At 39.5% G+C, this 20,426-nt stretch overlaps 1 protein-coding gene across 1 annotated transcript in view; it reads left to right on the forward strand.

The window, feature by feature from the left end:
- Nucleotides 1-11,489: 11,489 nt before the first annotated feature.
- DSCAM (Down syndrome cell adhesion molecule) overlaps nt 11,490-20,426 on the forward strand; it is a 402,368-nt gene continuing 393,431 nt past the window's right edge. The window contains exons 1-3 of the mRNA XM_010580406.1: nt 11,490-11,562; nt 15,208-15,525; nt 20,158-20,304. Of these exons, the coding sequence (XP_010578708.1) occupies nt 11,490-11,562; nt 15,208-15,525; nt 20,158-20,304 (538 nt within the window). The remainder of the gene's footprint in view (nt 11,563-15,207; nt 15,526-20,157; nt 20,305-20,426) is intronic.

The following is a 20,426-nucleotide window of genomic DNA, read 5'->3' on the forward strand; positions in this document are numbered from 1 at the left end:
GTTTAAACAATATTTCACTAGGGTCAGTCCCTCACTGTAGGTCATTGGTGCTACTTACTACACCTTTGGATACATTTATCAAAAAGCTTCTGTATACCAGCTGTTTTAGTGTATATAATTGGAGAAGAGAAATACACATGAAAGCTGAGTCCACAATGTAAAGATGATAACATTACATAGCGTATTGGTAGATATTTATAAGTTCAGCTATGATGCATATTACTTTATCTAATGATGTTATAAAATGTAAGAGATTTGCTGCAAAGAAGGTGCAAGGACTTTTTTTCTCATTGCACCTGAGTGAGGAAGTGAAATGTTATTACTTATATTTTAAAGTGCTAGATAACACAGGAAAGGGCCAAACACACATTGTCACTGGTATTTAAGTGTTCAAATTTCACTGAGGTTCAGAGAAAGCTGGGTTTTGTTATTGTTGGGCTTTGAGGCTCATGATTGCCTTGATGTGGTGCAGGAAGCCTGATGGGGGGACTAAAACAGAACCCAGGAATTTCTGAGTCACAGGTCAGCATTTCATGTGCTTATTTTTCACATAAACTAAGAGGCCTTCAAAGCAAATTAGTCTTGTATTTTGTCAAGAGTATCTAAAATGTAAATGTGTGTTATATGCTCATTCTGTAGCCATCTTTATAGTATTTTCATATATATTTCTATTTCTCGATTGATTAGCATTCTAAACTTGCAATTTCCAGACTCTGAATGTCATTTTGGGATCATTCAGAATGTTAAAATACTCTTAAGAGAACTTATTTTTATGTTGGTAGTATCTCCATTTCAGTTACTATCTAAAAATTGAGAGACATTGTCATTTGAATTTATTTTAGATATATTTAATTTCTTCTTCTTAAAACCCTTCCTTGTCCAGCAAAACCCAACTTCCTGAGATTTTACTTGTCATCAAGTAAAAGAAATGTAATGAATTGTGTGTATTTTGAAGTACTAATATTTTCTGCTTATGCTATGTTTTATGAATTATATAGTAAACCCATGACAGAGTAGTAGACTGCAGTTGTTCAAGTACTAAGCATTTCATAAATTATAGTTTGTTTGGCTTTGTTAAGAAACAAAATTAAATCCTGAAAACTTGTTTCAGATCTGCCTTTTTTTTTCTTTTTTTTTTTTCCTTCTCCAAGTGATGGGGTAGAGTGAAAATCTAGCGGGTTTGGGGTGTTTTTCTTATTAAGGTTGCAGTAACTTGTCATAGGTCTAATCTTCTATAGCAGTAGCCATGAATGCTAGTACATTTTGCTTTCTTTTCATTTAGTGAGATCTAAACAAAAATGAGTACATCATGGTGATCTCAGAAGCAGTTTAGGAAAAATGTGAGCAATAACCAAATGCTAATGATGCTTCTTTTCTTCATTGTGCCTTGTTGTGTTGTATTATTTGAACTACTTAGTGCCTACATAAGTACTGGTTTTATTTTGATGTTACTAGGGCCAAATCACTTCAAGAACCTTTCAGCAATTTCATTATTAAATGTACAGAATTACAACTTCTGTTTCTTTGGTAGAAGTGAGACTATCTACTTAGATCTATTGGTACTGTCTGTTTCTGCTGACCAGAAGTAATAGTTATGTTTTTTGTGGGTTTTTTTCACCATCTTTTTCCTCTGTCCCCTTTTTTTGAACTCTGCATTACTTGAGAGCCATCCCTCAAGCAAGACAGGCAGCTCTGCCCTCTTCACTCCATGTTCCTCTGCCGGTGCTGTGTATGGTGTGTGGGGAAGGGCTGGTCTTGTTCTGCAGTCGGGCTGTTGCTGTGACTCAGCCCAAGCCAGCATCGTCTAAAATGACAGGCAAACTGTCAGAAAGAATACAGTCAAATTGAGAACTTGTCCCCATGGGTGGAAAAATCTAGCACAGTTGAGAAGTAGCATTAGCGCAGCAAAATGCTTCAGATGTGCTGCATGTTCTTCAAATGTTTGAAAATGTACAGCAGACTAGGAAATCCAAATGCCAAGTGGCCGTGCTTTTGAAGGGATTTCTAATCCAGGCAAAGGTTTGCTCCACAGAGCCATTTCTAGAGCCCAGAGGTTTGCTCCCTTCAGAGTCATTTGCAAGGGAAGGTATTGTCTTGCCTGTGACTAAGGATTTTTTTTCCATTCCTGCATTTTTGAGTGCCCTGACTTGTTCTGCTTCTGCAGGCTTGTGGAATAAGGACTCTTTCTTGGTTAAATCGCTTGCAGTTAAGCTTGAGAAAGGGAAAGAATTATGGAGGGCAGGTGGGGGGCAGTAAACTTATGCTTCCTGACTGGAAATGCTCTTATACCACAGTATTATATGATGTGTGATGCAAACGATGCACCACAATAATATTACATTTCATCCTTGATGTGCTAGCGGTAATGGTGGTGACTTGGTACCTTTAAGACTACAAGTTTTGTTCAACATTTCCGAATTAAGAAATACAGTAGACTTCAGTACTACTAGTCTCTAGTAGTGTCTGGAAGGACTCTGTTTTTCAGGCAGCACTGCAGTGGTTGCTCTGCTTATCCCCGTGCTCTGCTTATCCCCATGGCCCTGGTGGGCAGGTTTTGCATTTTCCTTTAGCAGGAACTAACAGGTGAGAAAAATGGTGTCTATATTGGAAATAGTGTACCACCAAAACTTTGACCTAATTCTTTCTGCATTTTCTTTTAGTGTCAAGGTATTTAGCAATGTTTCTTAGTGACTTCTTAGAATAAAACCTTGTGCTTTGTATGCTGATGCCTGTCAGCATGTGTTTCATATTCTCATGCTTGTACTTACTGGATGAGCTCACTGATGGTGTCTGGGTAGAAGTTGTGCAGGCTCAGCCAAATGCCAGACCTCCATTTTTCTCTTTCTTTTGGGGCAATATTGTTTCTCCCAGTGCTGAGTCTGTCCAAGGAGAATATACTTTTCCCCCACAAGTGGTTGAGCATAGAGGGGGAGTGGGATACAGCTGGGCATCATCCAGATCTTTCCCTCTGTTTTTCTTCTCCTTTTTCTCCTCTCATAGTTTTGGGATAGAGCTTTCTGTGGAACATGTTCAGCCCTGCTTTGGATTTACAGAAACTTTTAGCAGAGTCAACTTTCAGCTCTGATAACAAAGATTGCTTCCAGATTGTAGATGCAGGAGCCCACTGAACTTGTAATCATTACTACCAAGGGCTCCTGAAGGCTTCTTGAAGGCATGAGAGGAATTAGCTGACTTAGCTTTTGTGGGTCACTTTTGAGGATACTTGGTAATAACCATGGTGTGGAATAATGGAACTGAGAGGTTGGGGTTTACAAATCTCTTGACATTTTGGGTTTTTTTCCTTCTCTAGCTTCCTATAGCTTGGTGATTGGAAGTCTTGCTTGGTCTGGTAGGACACTAACTCTGGCAGTAGGGCTCACTCACTCACTGCAAGTGGAGGTTGCCCACCTGAGAAATCAGAGAGTAAGAACCCATCCCAGAAGGGTGTCCTGGCTTTTTTCTGCATCCAGATGAAAGATCTTGTAGCCTCTGGCTTGCGTGAGTATTAGAGCATTCATCTGGGTTGTGGGAAAGATGACAGAGGAGTGACCAGACTGTGGGACTCATAATGTAGCTAACTGCTCTCGTCTAAAATATAGCCTCACATAATTCAATGAAGCATCTTGCCACTTAATTACTTTCACTGAAAATTTTGATCTGTTTTACTTTCATCTTTGTGTGGAAGAGATCTTTTTTGAAATTTTGACTCTTCCGCATAGGTCCAATGAGGAGTATGCTAGCCTTTGCTGTTGTTTAGTTGTAAAACTCTGTTGTCCTATTAGAACATGATACAGGTGGCCAGCAGTACACTATAAGAAAGCATTAGGTCAGCTGCAGCATTTGCAGACAAGCCCCAGACTGAAATCTGGTAGATCTCAGCCAATGAATCCTTGTAAGTAATGACTCTGTTTATGGAAAAAGTTATAATTTTGTAAATCAGTCAAAAGAAAAGCTATACAAATATTGATTAATTCAATTTTTCAGAACTGTGGCACAGTTAATTATCTTTTTCTCTTGCTCATAAAATATTTTTGTGAGGAAAAAATAAATCCAATGCTCTTCTCCCATTTCTGTCTGGTTGCTTTTGGTGTTCTTGCAATGTGTTCTTTATGGGAGGAATGACTGGAGTTGAGGTTATGCATTGGCTCTTGCTTCAAAAAGCAAAGATGTACATTTTTTGCCCCCAAGTTGATAATTATTTATTTGTCTTGTTTTTCAGTTTCTCTCTCTTTGCTTAAATAAGGGAAAAGAACCTTACCTACACATCTTACTTTGGTAGTCTGTAGCCCAAACTGGAATGTCTATCCCACAATAACATCTACTCTTTCATACAATCCATTATTGAACACATAATTAAAAGTAAGCATTTAAGTCACAAACAGATTATTGCTTTTTAACTGATTAAAGGCTCCCATCACTTGCATCTATTGCATTTGCCACTCAGCATTTGTCTGTGCACTCAGGTCTCTACAGTGCACTCCACCAAAACCCACACTTCTCCCCCTTCCAGAGATGCAACTCATTTGTGGGTTCTGCTTTTTTTATGGTTTCACCTGAGGACCTTTTAATTGTGGAAGCCTGCTTTGATTTAATGGAAGTATCTGTCCTGTGAGAATGATAATGTAACACTGCGTGCTTTTTTCTATAGTGATCATTTTTTGAAGGCAAAAACAATTGCATACTTAATTACCCTCATTAGTGGTTCTGATTTTGAAACTGATTCAAATGAATACCCCTTTGGAATAAAAGGTTGAGCACTGGTACATTGAATCAGAGTTAGCAATTTGAAAAAGCATAAATTTTTTTTTTTTTCTTTTCCTTTTGGTGGACACATTGCAATTTTAAACTGGCCCTAAAATACTGGCTGCCATTACACAGCATGCTACATAGGAAGCAGTTCTGCACTGGGAGATTATACACTGTGGAAAGAATTTTGGCTTTCTGAGTGATGCCAATTATGCAATCATATGTGTTAAAACAGTGCAAAACCTAACCAGCTCATCCATACTTGCCGTAGACTATATTCTTATTTTGATCCACCCCCCCCAGCTTTGTACTGCAGTAGCAATAGTAACAATTTATAAGACTGCTTCAACATTGTTGTGGTTTAACCCCAGCTGGCAATTAAGCACCACACAGCTGCTTGCTCACTCCCTCCACAGTGGGATGGGGAAGAGAATAGGAAGGGTAAAAGTGAAAAAACGCTTGGGCTGAGATAAAGACATTTTAATAAGTAAAGCAAAAGCCACGCATGCAAGCAAAGCAAGGAATTCATTCACCACTTCCCATGGGCAGGCAGGTGTTCAGCCATCCCCAGGAAATCAGGGCTCCATCACGTGTTAATGGTGACTTGGGAAGAAAAATGCCGTAATTCTGAACGTCCCCCCTTCCTCCTTCTTCCCCCAGCTTTATGTGCTGAGCATGACATCATATGGTCTGGAATATCCCTTTGGTCAGTTGGGGTCAGCTGTCCAGTTGGGTCCCCTCCTAACTTTTTGGGCCCCCCCAGCCTACTCGCTGGTGGGGTGAGAAGCAGAAAAGGCCTGGACTCTGGGTAAGCACAGCTCAGCAATAACTAAAACATCCCTGAATTATCAACACTGTTTTCAGCACAAATCCAAAACGTAGCCCCATACTAGCTACTATGAAGAAAATTAACTCTATCCCAGCCAAAACCAGGACAAGCATGAAAAAGTCAAACATCCAAGAAAAGCATCTTGCTTCAAATTTTTTTATTTTACCATATGTTAAGCCAAGTCTCTGGGATGACCAGTGAAAGTAGGCACTTGCTAGAGTGAAGTGAGTGAATAACTCAATTTCTTTGTACTGGACAATTTTGGAATTTTACATTTTGCAAATTAACACACTCCCGATTCCCTCAGAGCCTTTCTTTATATGAGGAAGACATAAATTTCTGATAATGGGCCTGTCCCAGTCTTCCCCTATGCTCTCCATTCCAGCTACATTGCTAACCCTTTCTTATTCCCTTACTCTTTCCCCTCAGGGGATGGGAGGAGGAGAAGGATGTCCAGGGGCAGAGGGAAGGCCTCTGCCTGCAACTGCCCCTCAACTCCTGTATTGGGCTTGCATGGCAAGGTTTTGGTAGCGGGGGGGCTATGGGGGGGCTTCTGTGAGAAGCTACTGGAAGCTTCCCCTGTGTCTGACAGAGCCAGTGCCAGCCGGCTCCGAGATGGATCCGCCGCTGGGCAAGGCCGAGCCCATCAGTGACGGTGGTAGCGCCTCTGGGAGAACAGATTTAAGAAAAGGGAAAAATTACTGCACAACAAGAAACTGTAGCTGGCGAAGAGAGGAGTGAGAACATGTGAGAGAAACAGCCCTGCAGACCCCCAGGTCAGTGCAGAAGGAGGGGGAGGAGGTGCTCCAGGCGCCAGAGCAGAGATTCCCCTGCAGCCCGTGGGGAAGGCCGCGGTGAGGCAGGCTGTCCCCCTGCAGCCCAGGGAGGTCCACGGGGGAGCAGATCTCCACCTGCAGCCCAGGGAGGATCCCACACTGGAGCAGGTGAAGAGTATGAGGAGTTCTGCCCCTGAGGAGGAAGGAGTGGCAGAGACAACGTGTAATGAACTGCCCCCAACCGCCATTCCCCATCCCCCTGTGCTGCTGTGGAGGAGGAGGTAGAGAATTCGTGAGTGAAGTTTTGCTCTGGGAAGAAGGGAGGGTGGAGGGAAGGTGTTTTTAAGATTTGGTTTTATTTCTCATTACTCTGATTTGATTGGTAATAAATTAAATTAATTTTCCCCAAGTTGAGTCTGTTTTGCTCATGATGGTAATTGGCAAGTGATCTCTCCCTGTCCTTATCTCAAGCCATGAGCTTTTTGTTATATTTTCTCTCCCCTCTCCAGCTTAGAAGGGGGAATGATAGAGCAGCTTTGGTGGGCACCTGGCATCCCAGATGCCATCTTCCCCATCGCCTCTTTTCTGGGGCACCCTTTGCCACTATGCCTGCATGTCAGGTCTGGGAGGTATGCCTGGCAGGGAGCAGTCAGGATTCACTTTGTCATCTGGCTTCATCAGGGTCTCTGATAGTCACTGCAAAGAGAAATCAAGGAGCATTTTGGTCAAATTCAGAGATTTTCAGTTTCAGAGTGCTACTCTGAGGTACACTGGGTCTCTGCCCTTTCCCTGCACTGATTGAGGCTCCTGCAGGTGCTGGGGCTCGCTTCAAGCCCAGCAAGTCAGCCTGTCAAGGATGACTAGCAGGTCACCCATGCAAAGCTCACATTTGGACAAGTTAGCATTTTCTAATTGAAAAATTGGTGAAAAAGATTCCTTGCACTTTTGTTTGTTCACTGTTTAGGAGGCCTCTGTAAGAAGTATCAGAAAAATTTGTTTTGTCAGAGCAGTGGATGCTTCAGCATTTGTTGCTGGAATATATATTTTTATTGGGGAAACAAAAAAAGGTTTTTCTGCCCATTGTTCTCATGAACACCTGTGATCTGACCAGTGCAAAGTTATCTTCCTTTTTGTAGGAGATGACAGCTGCAGACAAAAAATTTGGGATTTTCTTCTGCTTTTCTCAGTAGTTTACAGGAAAGTAACATTGATCAAAGAGATCAAACTGGCTGTGAGCAAACAAATGTTTTTGCCTTGCCTTAATTATTAATTTGACTTTAAACTGTTTTGTGTGGTATTTTATTGGTGCTTTTGTACTTATTTTTACTAGTGTAGTACTTTAACATACTCATCTCTTTCTTAATTACGTTTGTAATCTCAAATCAGTTTATGCAATTGATTTCATTTTGTTTTCCATATTAAAGCTATTTTCTGTTGATTTTAACATTTTCTCATAATTTTTCTTTAGTGTTGTTTTCTCTTTTCTTTGTTCTTTTAGTTCCTTTTAGTAAGGCTTACTTTGGAGCCTGGTCAGAGCATCTTTATCCAGTGCTGTTTTCCTGTTCTCTGTTCTTGAAGATACCTATCTTGCTTCCATTTGAGAGTTATTCCTTGTGTGTGAGTTGTGTTTTACCCTCCCTCCCCTCAAATAGTGAGGAATATTCAATTCTTACCGATTCAGAGGGGCATATGAAATTCCTCTCCGGCATCAGAATCAAAGCCAAAATCATAAAAGGGCATTCATTTTATCCTTACTCTAATAAAATTTATAATATTTATCAACCTTATGTGTTAGTCATTAGATAAAACCCCTAGAGGGAGACATGATCACAGATGGATTAGTGTAATGCCTCATCACTCTGATCTTTTCACAATAGCTGAAGTAATTTCTCTAGGTCACTTTGCATAGCCTGTTACTTGATAATTGAGCAGTGATAACATTATTGTTTGTAGGTGTCTAATCAGTTTTTTCTTCTTTTAAAATAAGGGCTTTTTTTTTTAATTTGGAAAGGGGAGACATATTGGAGGAAAGGAAAAAAGCTTATCTAGCCGCCTTTTTTTTTTTTTTTTTTAATTTCAGTCATGTTGATACATTATGGAATCTTGGGGGGGGAGGGGAAATAATAAGAAATGTCCTAAATTGTGACATAGCTTGCTAACATTACACCCTACCACCCACCCAGACAGCCTTTCTCTGGCTGTGTTCTGCACCGAGTAATCTGCATATTTGTGATTACGTTTGTAATGCTTCTACTACTGGTTTGAAAGGCAGAGAAATGCACTCTGAAATGTTTCATTTATCAGTTCTCTGTGTGTGTTTATGCAAAAAGATTATCCTAGCATGCTATATTGTTTGGATGTCGACAGGGTAATTAACCTGTAGTATGATCCTGTTAATTCAGTTCCCTTAAACATAGTTTATTGTTTAGATATCTTTAGCCATTTTCTTACAATTTTTTTTAACATGAATTCCGTTAAGTTGTCTTACAAAATATTTGTCTTTTACCTTACAGTGAATAATCAATACTTTATTTTCCCCTGTAATGAGGATTTCAATATTTTTCACTGATCATATGGAAAATCAGGCTTAAATTCTGTTCTTTAAATTTCTCAATTATTTTGTTATATTTGGGTCCCAAAATTTCACAGAGAAGCTCAACATCTAAAAAGCAAATACATATTTCCTTAATGCCAAGTGGAATTCTGTAGACGTGCATACTTTTGTCTTAGTTTTAAATAAAACAAGATGCAAAGGCATTCAAAGGAAGGGTAAAGTCTACCTAATAGCTGTATGTTTTTAAGGCTTGTGATCAAGATGATGTTTTCTTGTTTGCTTCCTACTCTGATTTCAGGCCAGTGAAAAAGTAGCTGTCTCACTGATACCAGTTCTCTCAGGAGATAGGGGATCCTGAGGAGTTCCTTTAAAAATCCTTCCTTGAGTGTTAGCATCCTTTTGACTTTCACCAGTCCTGTTAGCTTTTTCTTCCTTTTCCTTCCATTTTGGCAGATAATCTCTCTTTTCTGCCTCTCTTTCCACCCCTCCAACCCCTGTTTTAGGGGTGAAGGGGAACATCTTTGTCTTTTTTGCTGTGATTCTACCATTGCTTTTTATGTGCCACCTTCCCCCACCAAAATAAACCCAAAACCACAAAAAAAGCTTTGCTTTTAAATTTTCTGAAACCAGGAGAAGTATTGTGGAATTGCTGGCGTCAGAACTGGCAAAGGATGTGATGCTTTGAAAGAGGGAGAGTTGTCCTAATCTCTTTCTAACTGGTGGAGATGAAAGACCAAGAGAAGTGAGTGATTTGCACCACCAAAGTGGGATCTAAACTGCCTTTAGGCTGTGTTTGTCATCCCACATTAGCTGTGCAAGATGTTCAGAAAAGCTGCACTCCTAACCTAGGCACAATACCTGGGGTCTCTCAGGAAAAAGCATCTTCCAGAAGGCACACAGACTGTTGGTATTTTTTTGTTTTCCTTAAGCTTTGATTGGAGCTTGATGCATTGATGAGACTACTTGGGTTCCTAGTCACTTAACTGCTCAAGGGACGGTGTCTCATCTTGCTTTGCACATGCTTTATGTGGCTGAGAAGATGCCTGCAGCAAATTTTCCTGTCAGCTTTTGCTGGAGTTTACTGTCCCATCATGGTAGAAAGCGGTCCCAGGCGGTTACCACTCCAAGTGCAGACTGCAAGAGTCAGCACCAGAAAAAAGTTTTCTCAAAAAGGGGTGTTCTTGGATCACTGATTTCTGACAGAGGCAAAGTTTAGACTTTATTCTATAATGTCCTTTTTTATTTTTATTTTTCATGTTTTTATTGTACTCCTTGGGTTTGCTTCTAGGTTTCTTTGTTTACATTGATGGTATATAACAGTGAGAAATTCTTAAATTTTAAGGTGACACCTTATACGTTCTATTAAATCTAAAGAAAATACTTGATTGTTGCCCAGTTCATCAATCACAACATCACTGAGGAGGAAAGGAGAGGAAATATTACTGTCCAGGGCTGTGGCAAACCTGAGGTTCCACTGCAAGACAGTTAAGGCCGTTGCTATAAACCTTCTGTAGTGCAGGATAGCAGTCAACTGCTTAATTACATAATTTATCTTTTCTACTCTGATTTTTATTTTATCTAAATAATCTCAGTGGTCTCTTTGCTCCAGACTTTCACTTTGATTCATATCTTTTATTTTATCTATATAAATATTTCATGCTGGATTTGATTAATCAAAAGGATGAGAAATAATTTCCCCTCTGTTTTGAAAGTGAAACTTTACCCTTGCATAAGCATTACAGGAATAGTATTTAGCCTTTGAAAAGGACAGGGAAGGTAATTTAAATATAAGTATCAATTAATTGTTCAGAGATATTTTATCAATATTTTTGAATATGTTGAATTGTCTGTTGCCCAAAGGTATTTCAGTTCTTTCAAGAACTGAAGAGAAAACTGGGGCTTTAAGTGGTCAATTGCAGAATATGGAAAGAGGGCTTTGGACTACTGTGAGGTACAAAAAACTAGCTTCAAAAATCACAAGTGTGTTATTTAAACTTAATAAAACATGAAGGAGAATGTGATGAGAAGGAAATGCACAACACCAAGCCTCTGCATGGCATTTTGGCACAGAGTTGAACAGATATAAATTTTTCTTATGTTACATGCAAACTCCATGAAAGTTTTCACTTTAGGTGTCATTGTGGTAGTTTCTTAAAGGTGAAGAAGTCTGAAGGGGGACATAGAGAATGGTGGAGAAAGGGAAGAGGAGGACCTCCTCTAGTTTCACAGTTTGCTTTTGCTTGTCATCTTTCATCTCTTTGTTGCAGCTGATGCTGATCCCTTCAGGACTCAAGATGCTACACAGAGCAAGCCCAAGCCTGATCCAGTGTAGTAGTTTAAATGTAGCATCTTCTCTCTTATGTCTTAGTGACACCTCCTTCTGCCCATTAAAAGGGAGGATTGTGGAGCACCAGTTTCAGCCTGTTTTGTCTTGTGTAATATAGAATGAAGCCTTGACAAATGTCACCCTTACAGGCAGAAATATCAGAAGTGTTATTTGCTAGGCCCTTATAAAAGACATTCAAGTGCACAGCAGGTATATATGTAGGAGCTGCAACACCCTGGAGACCTGGAGGAAGGAGCGATGTGCCAGAAAAGATTAAAGGTCACCTCTGTACAAACCAAAAAAGCAAGTTCAGTCCTAGCTATGCCAATAGGTATGTGTATAGCAATGCAAAGCCCAGCCCAGATCTTTATACCTATCTCTGTCCAGTCTGGTTACATCTACCCAGACTGGCTATACAGTGCTCAGTCTCACTTTCGGTTTCTGAGTGTGATCAACTTGCAGCCCCACTGACCAGCTTGTCATGAGATAAGCCAGTTTACTTGACTGGTGATTTCTCAAGTGCTAAAAGAAATTTTGTTTCTGGCTGGTACTTTGCTAGGCACAATGCGGTAGTGCTGTCTCCCCCGAAAAGCAGGAGAAATTTTCTTGACTATTATACTTTGTCAGTTCTCCTTATTGCTTCAAGTGGTTGAGTCTAAGGCATTTTGACTACACTTGCAAAAAATGTATCCTTCCCTCCTTCCCTCCTTTGTTATACGGGTAAGATGATGGTATCTATTTAACCTGAGATTCAAGAAGAGTCGCTTGTCATGTGTCTATTGATCTGTTAAACTGTTCATGTGCTCCTTTAACCACACAGTTAAGGGCATAGGTCTTTGCCTCATTGCCCTGACGTACCTGCATGTGCAGACTGTCATTTTGTCATTTCAGTTGGGGCATCCACTGAGTGCTGCTGAGATGCAGGCTGCCTCCTGTTTCCTTCAAGTATTACTGGTTTCAGCAATAAATAAACCTTGTTCAGGAGGAATCTTTGACTTTCCTTCTCTTGGACTGCTAACTGATGTCATCTCTTTGAAAATGCTGATGTCATCTCTGTCCAGACCAAGCGTAGTCAGACTCAACTGCAAGCCGTTTCAGTTCTGGCTTAGAGGTGTTGCAGAGCTCCATTCCTGCAGAGCAGGCTGTGGGGCCAGGCCTGTGACTGTTTGCTTGGGCTCTTGCAATTTTAGCCATTGTTCTGGAGACAAAATACTTCAAAAGCCTTGTTTTCAGAATAACATTTAGGCAGTTGGTAGAACCTGTCTGATTTTTTTTTCCCCTTCTATTTTTTCCTTTTTTTTTTTTTTTTTTTTGGTTCTTGAGGTATTTCTCTTCACTGTTTTACATCTATAACTCTCATCAACTTTCCCTACTGCTCTCCCTTGCAACTTTTAGTCTGAGCTTGCTTCTGCTTACCGTGAAATATGCTGTTTAGTTAGATCATATTTTACCATTAAGTAACATATAATTACATATCGTCTTTGACTTGTCTCAGTTTCAATTAGGTTTTGATATATCACTTGTTCTGCTATTCAGCTAATCACTTTCTTCCTATGGAACATTACAGAGAAATATCTTTTTAATAAAAGATTCTGAAATCCCATTTTTGTTGTCGAATGTATCCAAGTAGCTTACACATTGTTTTCCACCACAAAACGCATCTGGATTGTCAGCATTGTGTATATATGTGTGTATTATAGCACTGCAATTATTTTCCAGGGATCTTAGTGTGTTTGTGTCTGCTGTTAAGAAGAATGTGTACCAGATGCTCTTTTAAAATGAAGCACTATTGTATAGGCTGATGGATGGAAAGTTTGTCAAAAGTAGTGAAAGCTTCTACAGGGGATACAAAGCAGCTGGAAAAAATCATTGTTATGTGCTGCTAGTATGAGTCTCTAGTTCAGCTGTGCTGCATTTTGATTAGAAAGATTCTGTGGAAGTGTCAAACATAGTTCCTGATATTCTCTATTTTTATGGCGTTTGCAATTTGGTATTCACCTCTTTATTCTTGGCCAGCAAATCTACCAGTTTTACGTGAATGTCTGTTAAGAAGCAGTATAGCATAATAAAAGTTGGCAAATGTGAACTGTATTTATTACTTCTATATGAATGTCTTGTTGGGCAATGGAAATTAAAATGCCCTGTTGATTGTTTCACTTGTATTTGTACAGAATAGCTTGTACAGCAGATGAACAATGCCAAATTTTAGTTCTCTATTATGTTACCAACAATACTGTTCTCTGCTTCAAAGTACAACTATAATTAGAAATGTGATTATGTAAAAATGGCACCATCTTATTCAGCCCTGCTTCTTTCTGTGCTTAGTCTTATTATGCCTATTTTTGCTCTCCAAATACCCAAGTCTCTCCTAGGGCTACGCCAACTAGGAAGAACTTGTTTCTTGCAAGGGACTTTATTCTGCACTAGCACCTGTCTCATCTATATGCAGGGAGTTGTCAGCTCCAGTGTTTGAGATTTCTTCTTTCTGAATCTCCAAGTCCTTTTCATCCTGCTCTGTGATGCCCGTTTGTCTGGCTGCCTCCTGCATGCCAGACATCTTTCCCTATTGCTTCAGGAGGCTGTCTCTTACTTTTTTCTTTCTAGGGATTCCCAGAGCCAGTTCCACTCTCTTTTTGAGGTCGTCTCTCCTGATGGTCAATATCAAGATGATATTTAGGAAAGAATATCTTCCCAGCTAATATCTCCTCAAGATGTCAAAAGAGAGAAGGAAAAAATAGTCCATTTTGTGCTCCAAGCTACTGTAAGACTAAGTGGCAGAGGTAGACAAGGAATTTCATGACTTAGCGTTGGGATTGCAAATTATTTCTGCAGGACAAGAGCATCCATCTTGTGCAAATGAAGGCTAACCTTGAAATCTGTCTCACTGATGTTCACTTGGGCCTGATGCACTATGGTCACCTTTTCAAAAACTTACTCTTTACCAGACTTGCTTTAGAAAATCATGTCAGAATGTACTGCATTCAAGATATAGTGAAATATGCAAATTTCTGTGTTTGTGTCAACCAAAAATGGAAGTTTTTTTACAAGTAAGCAGTATATGCAAATGTACAGCACAGTGGTGGTATTGGTAATGTTTCCTACCATTTATTGGAAAACAAAAATCATACCTTATGCTGATATGTTCTCGGACAGAGAGGGTTAGGAAGGTATTTTGGATGAAATGTTAGAGAACCTTCAAGCCAGTTGGAGCCTTCAAGCCCTCCGGGTAACAGCTGAACAGCCCATGGCAGAAGTGTTCAGAAGAATGAGGGCTAGTCTTGTGCTCTGACCAATACCAACTTTTTTCAGTGTTACAGGATCTGTGGTTTAAGGTCGGGAGGGCGACTACAGTCACATGGATGGCAGAACCAAGATTATCATAAGCATGCTTTGTACCTAGGTTTATAGGTCTTTGTTAGAAAGATCTGACCAAATTATATAATGTATTTATTAAGTTGTATCTGTATTAAGTATAGGCATCTATTCTTATTAAGGAATTACGGGGATTTTTTTCATTGTTTGCTCAGGTTTTTTTAATTACTTTATAAATTGTTTTGCCATGGAAAGACTAAAAAAATAAGTTTATAAATGCTATCAGAAACTGCCTGTGTTCCAGGCAGAAATCTAGTTGCTAGAAATTTCATGAAAGTAGATTACTGTTGGATTTTTGCTGGCCTTACAAAGAACGCTACATCAGCAGATGCAAAAGTGATCGGATCTATTTCAGTTTACACTACAAAGAAAGAGATTTCCCATTTTACTTTTGGATGTAAACCACTTAGTGTGTTTAATCTGGGGATATTTTCTTCTAAAATGAGAAACATTTTATTAGAGCTTGCATTAGGATCCAGATGTTTTGATTACCTTCCCTAGGCATTGCGTTTGATTTTGTGGCAAGTAACAGTCAAATTGTTTTGTGTGTATCTGATATTTCTTAGGTGTTCAAGGTCTGTTCTTTTTCTTTTTTGTCTTGCAGTTTTCAGTGAAGATCTACACGCCAGTCTATATTTTGTCAATGCATCTCTGCAAGAGGTAGTGTTTGCTAGCACCACAGGGACATTGGTACCCTGTCCAGCAGCAGGGATCCCCCCTGTGACGCTCAGATGGTACCTAGCAACGGGCGAGGAGATCTACGATGTCCCAGGGATCCGCCACGTCCACCCCAATGGCACTCTCCAAATTTTCCCCTTCCCTCCTTCAAGCTTTAATAACTTAATCCATGATAACACTTACTATTGCACAGCTGAAAATCCTTCAGGGAAAATCAGAAGTCAGGATGTTCACATTAAGGCTGGTAAGTACAGTCCTTTATTGGGTTCAAATGGGATTGAGGAGGGAGGAAACTTGGGTGTTTCAAAGAGTAGCAGCAGCTGTGAATCAAAGGAGATCGGCCAGAAGTGTAATCTCTGAAGTCTTCACAATATTAAGTAAAACAGTGGATTCCTCCCTCTCCTCCCTGTTCTGATTTGTTTTGGTGGAGAAAAGTTAGTTTTTCAAAGATCATAATCAGTTGGGCTTCTGCACAAATATAAGGAAAAAATGAACAGATAATTAAATCATTAATCAGACCATCCTTACTCATTAAAGAGCCGTGAGAGAAAAAGATGCAGTCTTTGGGTTTTGTATAGGGGTTGAAAGAATAGAGGAATGCTTGCCTAATCACATCCCTTCTCATTTGCTTGTACTCAGTTGTGCTTTGTTTTGAGAGAGAAACTCGTGTCCCGTGTAACGATTCAGCAACTGATGTTGGTCCATAGGCAGTGCTTTCTGTTTAAGTGAAAAGATGCAAATGAGCATAATGGTTTTGCGTCTGTTTTCTATACTGACTCTGTGCAGACTGGGTCAGCCAGCAGAGAATTAGAGTGGGATCAAAATCAGGCCTTTTGTTACAACACATAAACACATGATTGCATAGTTTTTGAAGGTTTTGTCTACCCATTTCTGTTAATTAAAATATTCAAACAAACAAACAAAAGCTAGTCTGGGAGCTGACCCTTGGCTAATGCAAATCTTCACAACCTCTTTGTTGTTGTTGGAGCTATGCTAGTCTTTTCTCAGAAAAGAAGTATCTTTCCTTTGGAGATATGCCTTCACGGGAGTTACATAGGGAAAACTGAACAGTTAGCAAGTAGATCTGTCTGTGACTCTCTTTTCAAATGAAAGAAAGTATTCTCTTCTTCTTAACAATAAATTAACATTCAGAGATCTGTAGTTTGTAGACAATTAGAAGGCAAGAATAAAAAACAGGTTTCCATGAAATTCATCTGCCTTATTAAAATTTTAGTCTAGAAAAGTGGGTTTTCTTGCACGAGAAGTGACTAGTAGAAGCAAGTTCACATTACGTATATGTGGAGTTTCTATAATGGTCTATGTTTCTTCTGAAAATGTTTAGTTGTCCACAGATCAAAAAAACCTGAAAACCAAAGATTCATAAGAATACATAGTAACTAACTTTAAGTTTGGAACTTAGTTCTGGGTTTTGTGCTTTTGGTTTTACTTTAATGGATTTGTGGACAAGTTGTCTGACAGAATTATATTTAGAGAGAACATAATATTTTTTTGTCCTTTGTGGATTTGTTAATGTATCTGAATTTTGAGCATCTTTTAGGCAGCATTTTTTCCAGTATTAGTTTCCAATTTTTCTATTTCTTTAATACACTAACGTGGTGATGTAGAGGAGGCTAAAACTTGCAGCGTTGCTAGCTAAGGCTCTGAACTGGTGTTCATTTAGTTGTAAAAGCATATGATATAGATGACTGGATGCAGCTATGTCCGTTGCTCAGCATTGACCCATTTATCCATGGAACCCCAAGAGAAGTCTTCCTGCTCTGCTTAGGAAATAAACATCGCAGATGGAAGGACCTGGCAAAAAGGCTTTGCAGTAGGTGGTTGTAGCTGTTTGACTCACAAGCTAACGACTCTTTTCGGCCAAGTCAGAAATGCCCCTTTTACCCCTTTTCCTTCCCTTTTTAGCCTTTTAGCCTGGAGCCATTCATTTCTCCATATGATTCAATTTCTCAGCTAATCTGGGGTTTGGATAACAAGTTAAACAAGTCCCCTTCCTTCATATCAATTCATATTGTGTGTCAGAGCTGTCATTGTGCTGATGGCAGAAAATAGCTGTTAGTGAGTATCTTTTCCAAAGGCTTGTGTAATCCCCCAATCATAGGAAAATACAATTTTTGAGAGTCTTCTGCACATAGCAGTAAGTGTATTTTATGTTCAGATGATAAACCCTGTGTTGCTCAAATATGAAGTGATAAACTTCATTTGTGTGTTACTTTCAATTATATTTCTGTTCATGTGAATTCTGTATACAGTTTCAGATTGGCCCTAATTAGCCTGATTTTTGGGGCGCCTTTTCTAATCTCTTTTCTTCTCCGTCTCCTCCTCCTTCCAGTGCTCTCCAACAGCAGTAGGATTTCCTAGGAATACAGAAGCAATCAGTGGAGCACCCGATCATAGCAGAATCATACAAAGACTAGTATAGCTCTGCCCATTCTTACAGTCAACCTGAGAAAGTCTGAAGCAGATATAAGGGTTCCAGCTCACAGATGATAGTAATTGTGGTTTTGTATGTAACTTTGCATACAATGCAACACACATCCCCAGCGCCCAGAAAACCATAACCCGCACACCTAGACACCTAAATCTAAACCTCTTCCAGGCCAGTCCCACATGAGAGTAAAGGTGCATATCTCCATTTCATCTTCAAGCTTTCCTGTGCAATCAAGGCAGGGAAGAATATATCTTTTTAGCAAAGGCTGAAATTCTTATATAAATTCATGACCTGGGGACTTGGGATTTAAAAAAAAATATAAAAAATCAGAAAGTAATTCACGGGAACTGGCAAAACTATGATCTGGAAATAACTGAGGGGCCTCTGAAATCACAATAATGTAAACTTTTAAAGCAAGGAAATGAATAAACCTCTTTCCAGTTTTTGTGTCCCACATAGGGTTTCTGTGTTTGCTTTTACTGAAATGGTCAGCTGGTCAGATTTTCAAAATGGCCAACTGTTCTGAAAAAATAGAAATACCTTCAGCAGTGTGTTAGGATATTACCGCTAAACAAGCCTTTTCTGCACATGATGGCTGGAGCATGAACATTAGACAAAAGTCAGCCTCATTAAGATGATCTCTCTGTCATCCCCTCCAGTGTAGAACAAGATTAGGGGGCTGCTTCATCACAGGGCAGCCAATGTTGTAAAGTCACTGCGTTAAAGATGCTTATAATATCAGTTCAGCACTTATTACAGGGTTAAGAAACTTAACGTTTGATTTAAAACTAATTCTTGTCTTTTTTAAAAATTAGTGGTGTGTCTCATCATAGAAGATGGATTTGTTTTGTTTTTAAAAAGGTATCTAATTTAAAATTAGATTTATTTACTTTTGGTTAGATTTCCTAATTGTTATATTGCTATAGTCTTGTTTGGAATAGAGAACTTCAGTCTTCCCTTTTACAGTGGTAGCACTGGACTTGAAAACCTGATGCTCTTTGCATTTGTGAAAACTACAGTTACATTTCAGTAATTTGCCTTTTTTTCCTAAAATACATTGTAAGTGAGGCTAGCATTTAGAAATTCCAGTGTTCCTGGTGTATAGAAATACTTTTATAAACTCTGCAAAGGATTTACTGACTCTTCAGTCTAGAATCAATGTGGTTAAATGTAATTGGCAGAGCTTGGTATATGTTTGTGGGCAGGATATGTAGGCAAGAAATGGGACTGTAATGTGGCAGTTCAGCATTGCTGACTTGGTTACACTGCTGCACTGGGGTTGTTCTTCCCAATAACTTTTACCCTCAGGCGTATACATGCCTCGGACACGCACGTCATTTTTGCAATACATTCACCCCTATTTTCATTGAAACTGTTTGTCACTTCAAGATATGTAACTTTGTTCATCACCTCAGATATATAACTGTATTGGCTGTGGTGATTTCTTTATTTGCACCTTGATCTTATGGTCCTGTGGAGAGTCTATGCTGCTGCTTGTGCTTCCTGCCTCACCCATTTATTTCTTGTAGTAGACAACATCTGTTTCTTCTCTGCTCTACCACCTTCTCCGTTAACTGTTGCTCACAGGATTTTTCACCCCTCATTCTTCATTGAAATATTTCAGTGCCAGGATTTTCCTTCTTTCCATTCTGCTACCCAATGCAACTTCATCTCATCCCAGCAATATTAGTTTAGTGTGAAGGATTTCTCCAGTTGTTTTTCTTTCTCTTTGCCCATTAAATTTATGCTTCCAGATGCTAGACAAATGATAACCTGGATCTAAGTGCCCTGATACTGTTTTTTAATACAGCTCTGAATCATAGTTTCTGTTTTCTTACCATTAACCTATTTCTCTCAGTGCTAGTCAATTGAATATAGCTCTCGCCTTACCTATGATCATTTCTCTGTGTTTCTGAGACACCTTGCTTTTTTTCTGCTTGTCACCTCCATCGATTTTCTCCTTCGGTTCTCACTTCTTCAAAATCCTAAGTGACACTGACCTTCTCTTCTACCCTCTGGATGTCTAATTCACACACAGTACTCGTATGTACTTTGTACCCTTTGATAGAGCAGAAAACAATTTGTGATGGGAAATGTGGCATGAGAAACTAGACAAGTAATAGAAGGCATAACACCATTTACCCATATAAATATGCACTTCTTACAAAAGTCTTTCTCCTTGCCCTCAGAATTAGGTAGGGGAAGAACACAGAAATATGGTGAAATGCAGATTTTGAGGAAACAAAAAGATCTGGGAATGCTTTCATATTAATTTGAAACTAGCCTTGCAAAACTCTATCATTTACTGAGACAAAAGAATTTACAACCTGAGTAACTTTCCTGGGAGAACTTTGCAGTGCTAACTGAGGAAGTGGATGGGATGTGTGATTATGACTTGTTTAATGAAACCTCTTCTTCTATCTTCAGTTTTACGGGAACCCTATACAGTCCGTGTGGAGGACCAGAAAGCCATGAGAGGCAATGTAGCAGTGTTCAAGTGCATTATCCCCTCCTCTGTGGAGGCATACATCACTGTTGTCTCATGGGAGAAAGACACAGTCTCGCTTGTCTCAGGTAGGCTGTTATGGCTTTCTTTTCCAATTGACAATGGCATCTCTGGTGCCTCTCCCCCCCCCCCCCCCCAACCCCCCTGGGTTTGCTGTGCGACATTTTTATCTGCATGGTTGTTCCTCTTC

The sequence above is a fragment of the Haliaeetus leucocephalus genome, unplaced genomic scaffold (genome assembly GCF_000737465.1).
Source record: "Haliaeetus leucocephalus isolate CR32 unplaced genomic scaffold, Haliaeetus_leucocephalus-4.0 Scaffold702, whole genome shotgun sequence".
NCBI lineage: Eukaryota > Metazoa > Chordata > Aves > Accipitriformes > Accipitridae > Haliaeetus > Haliaeetus leucocephalus.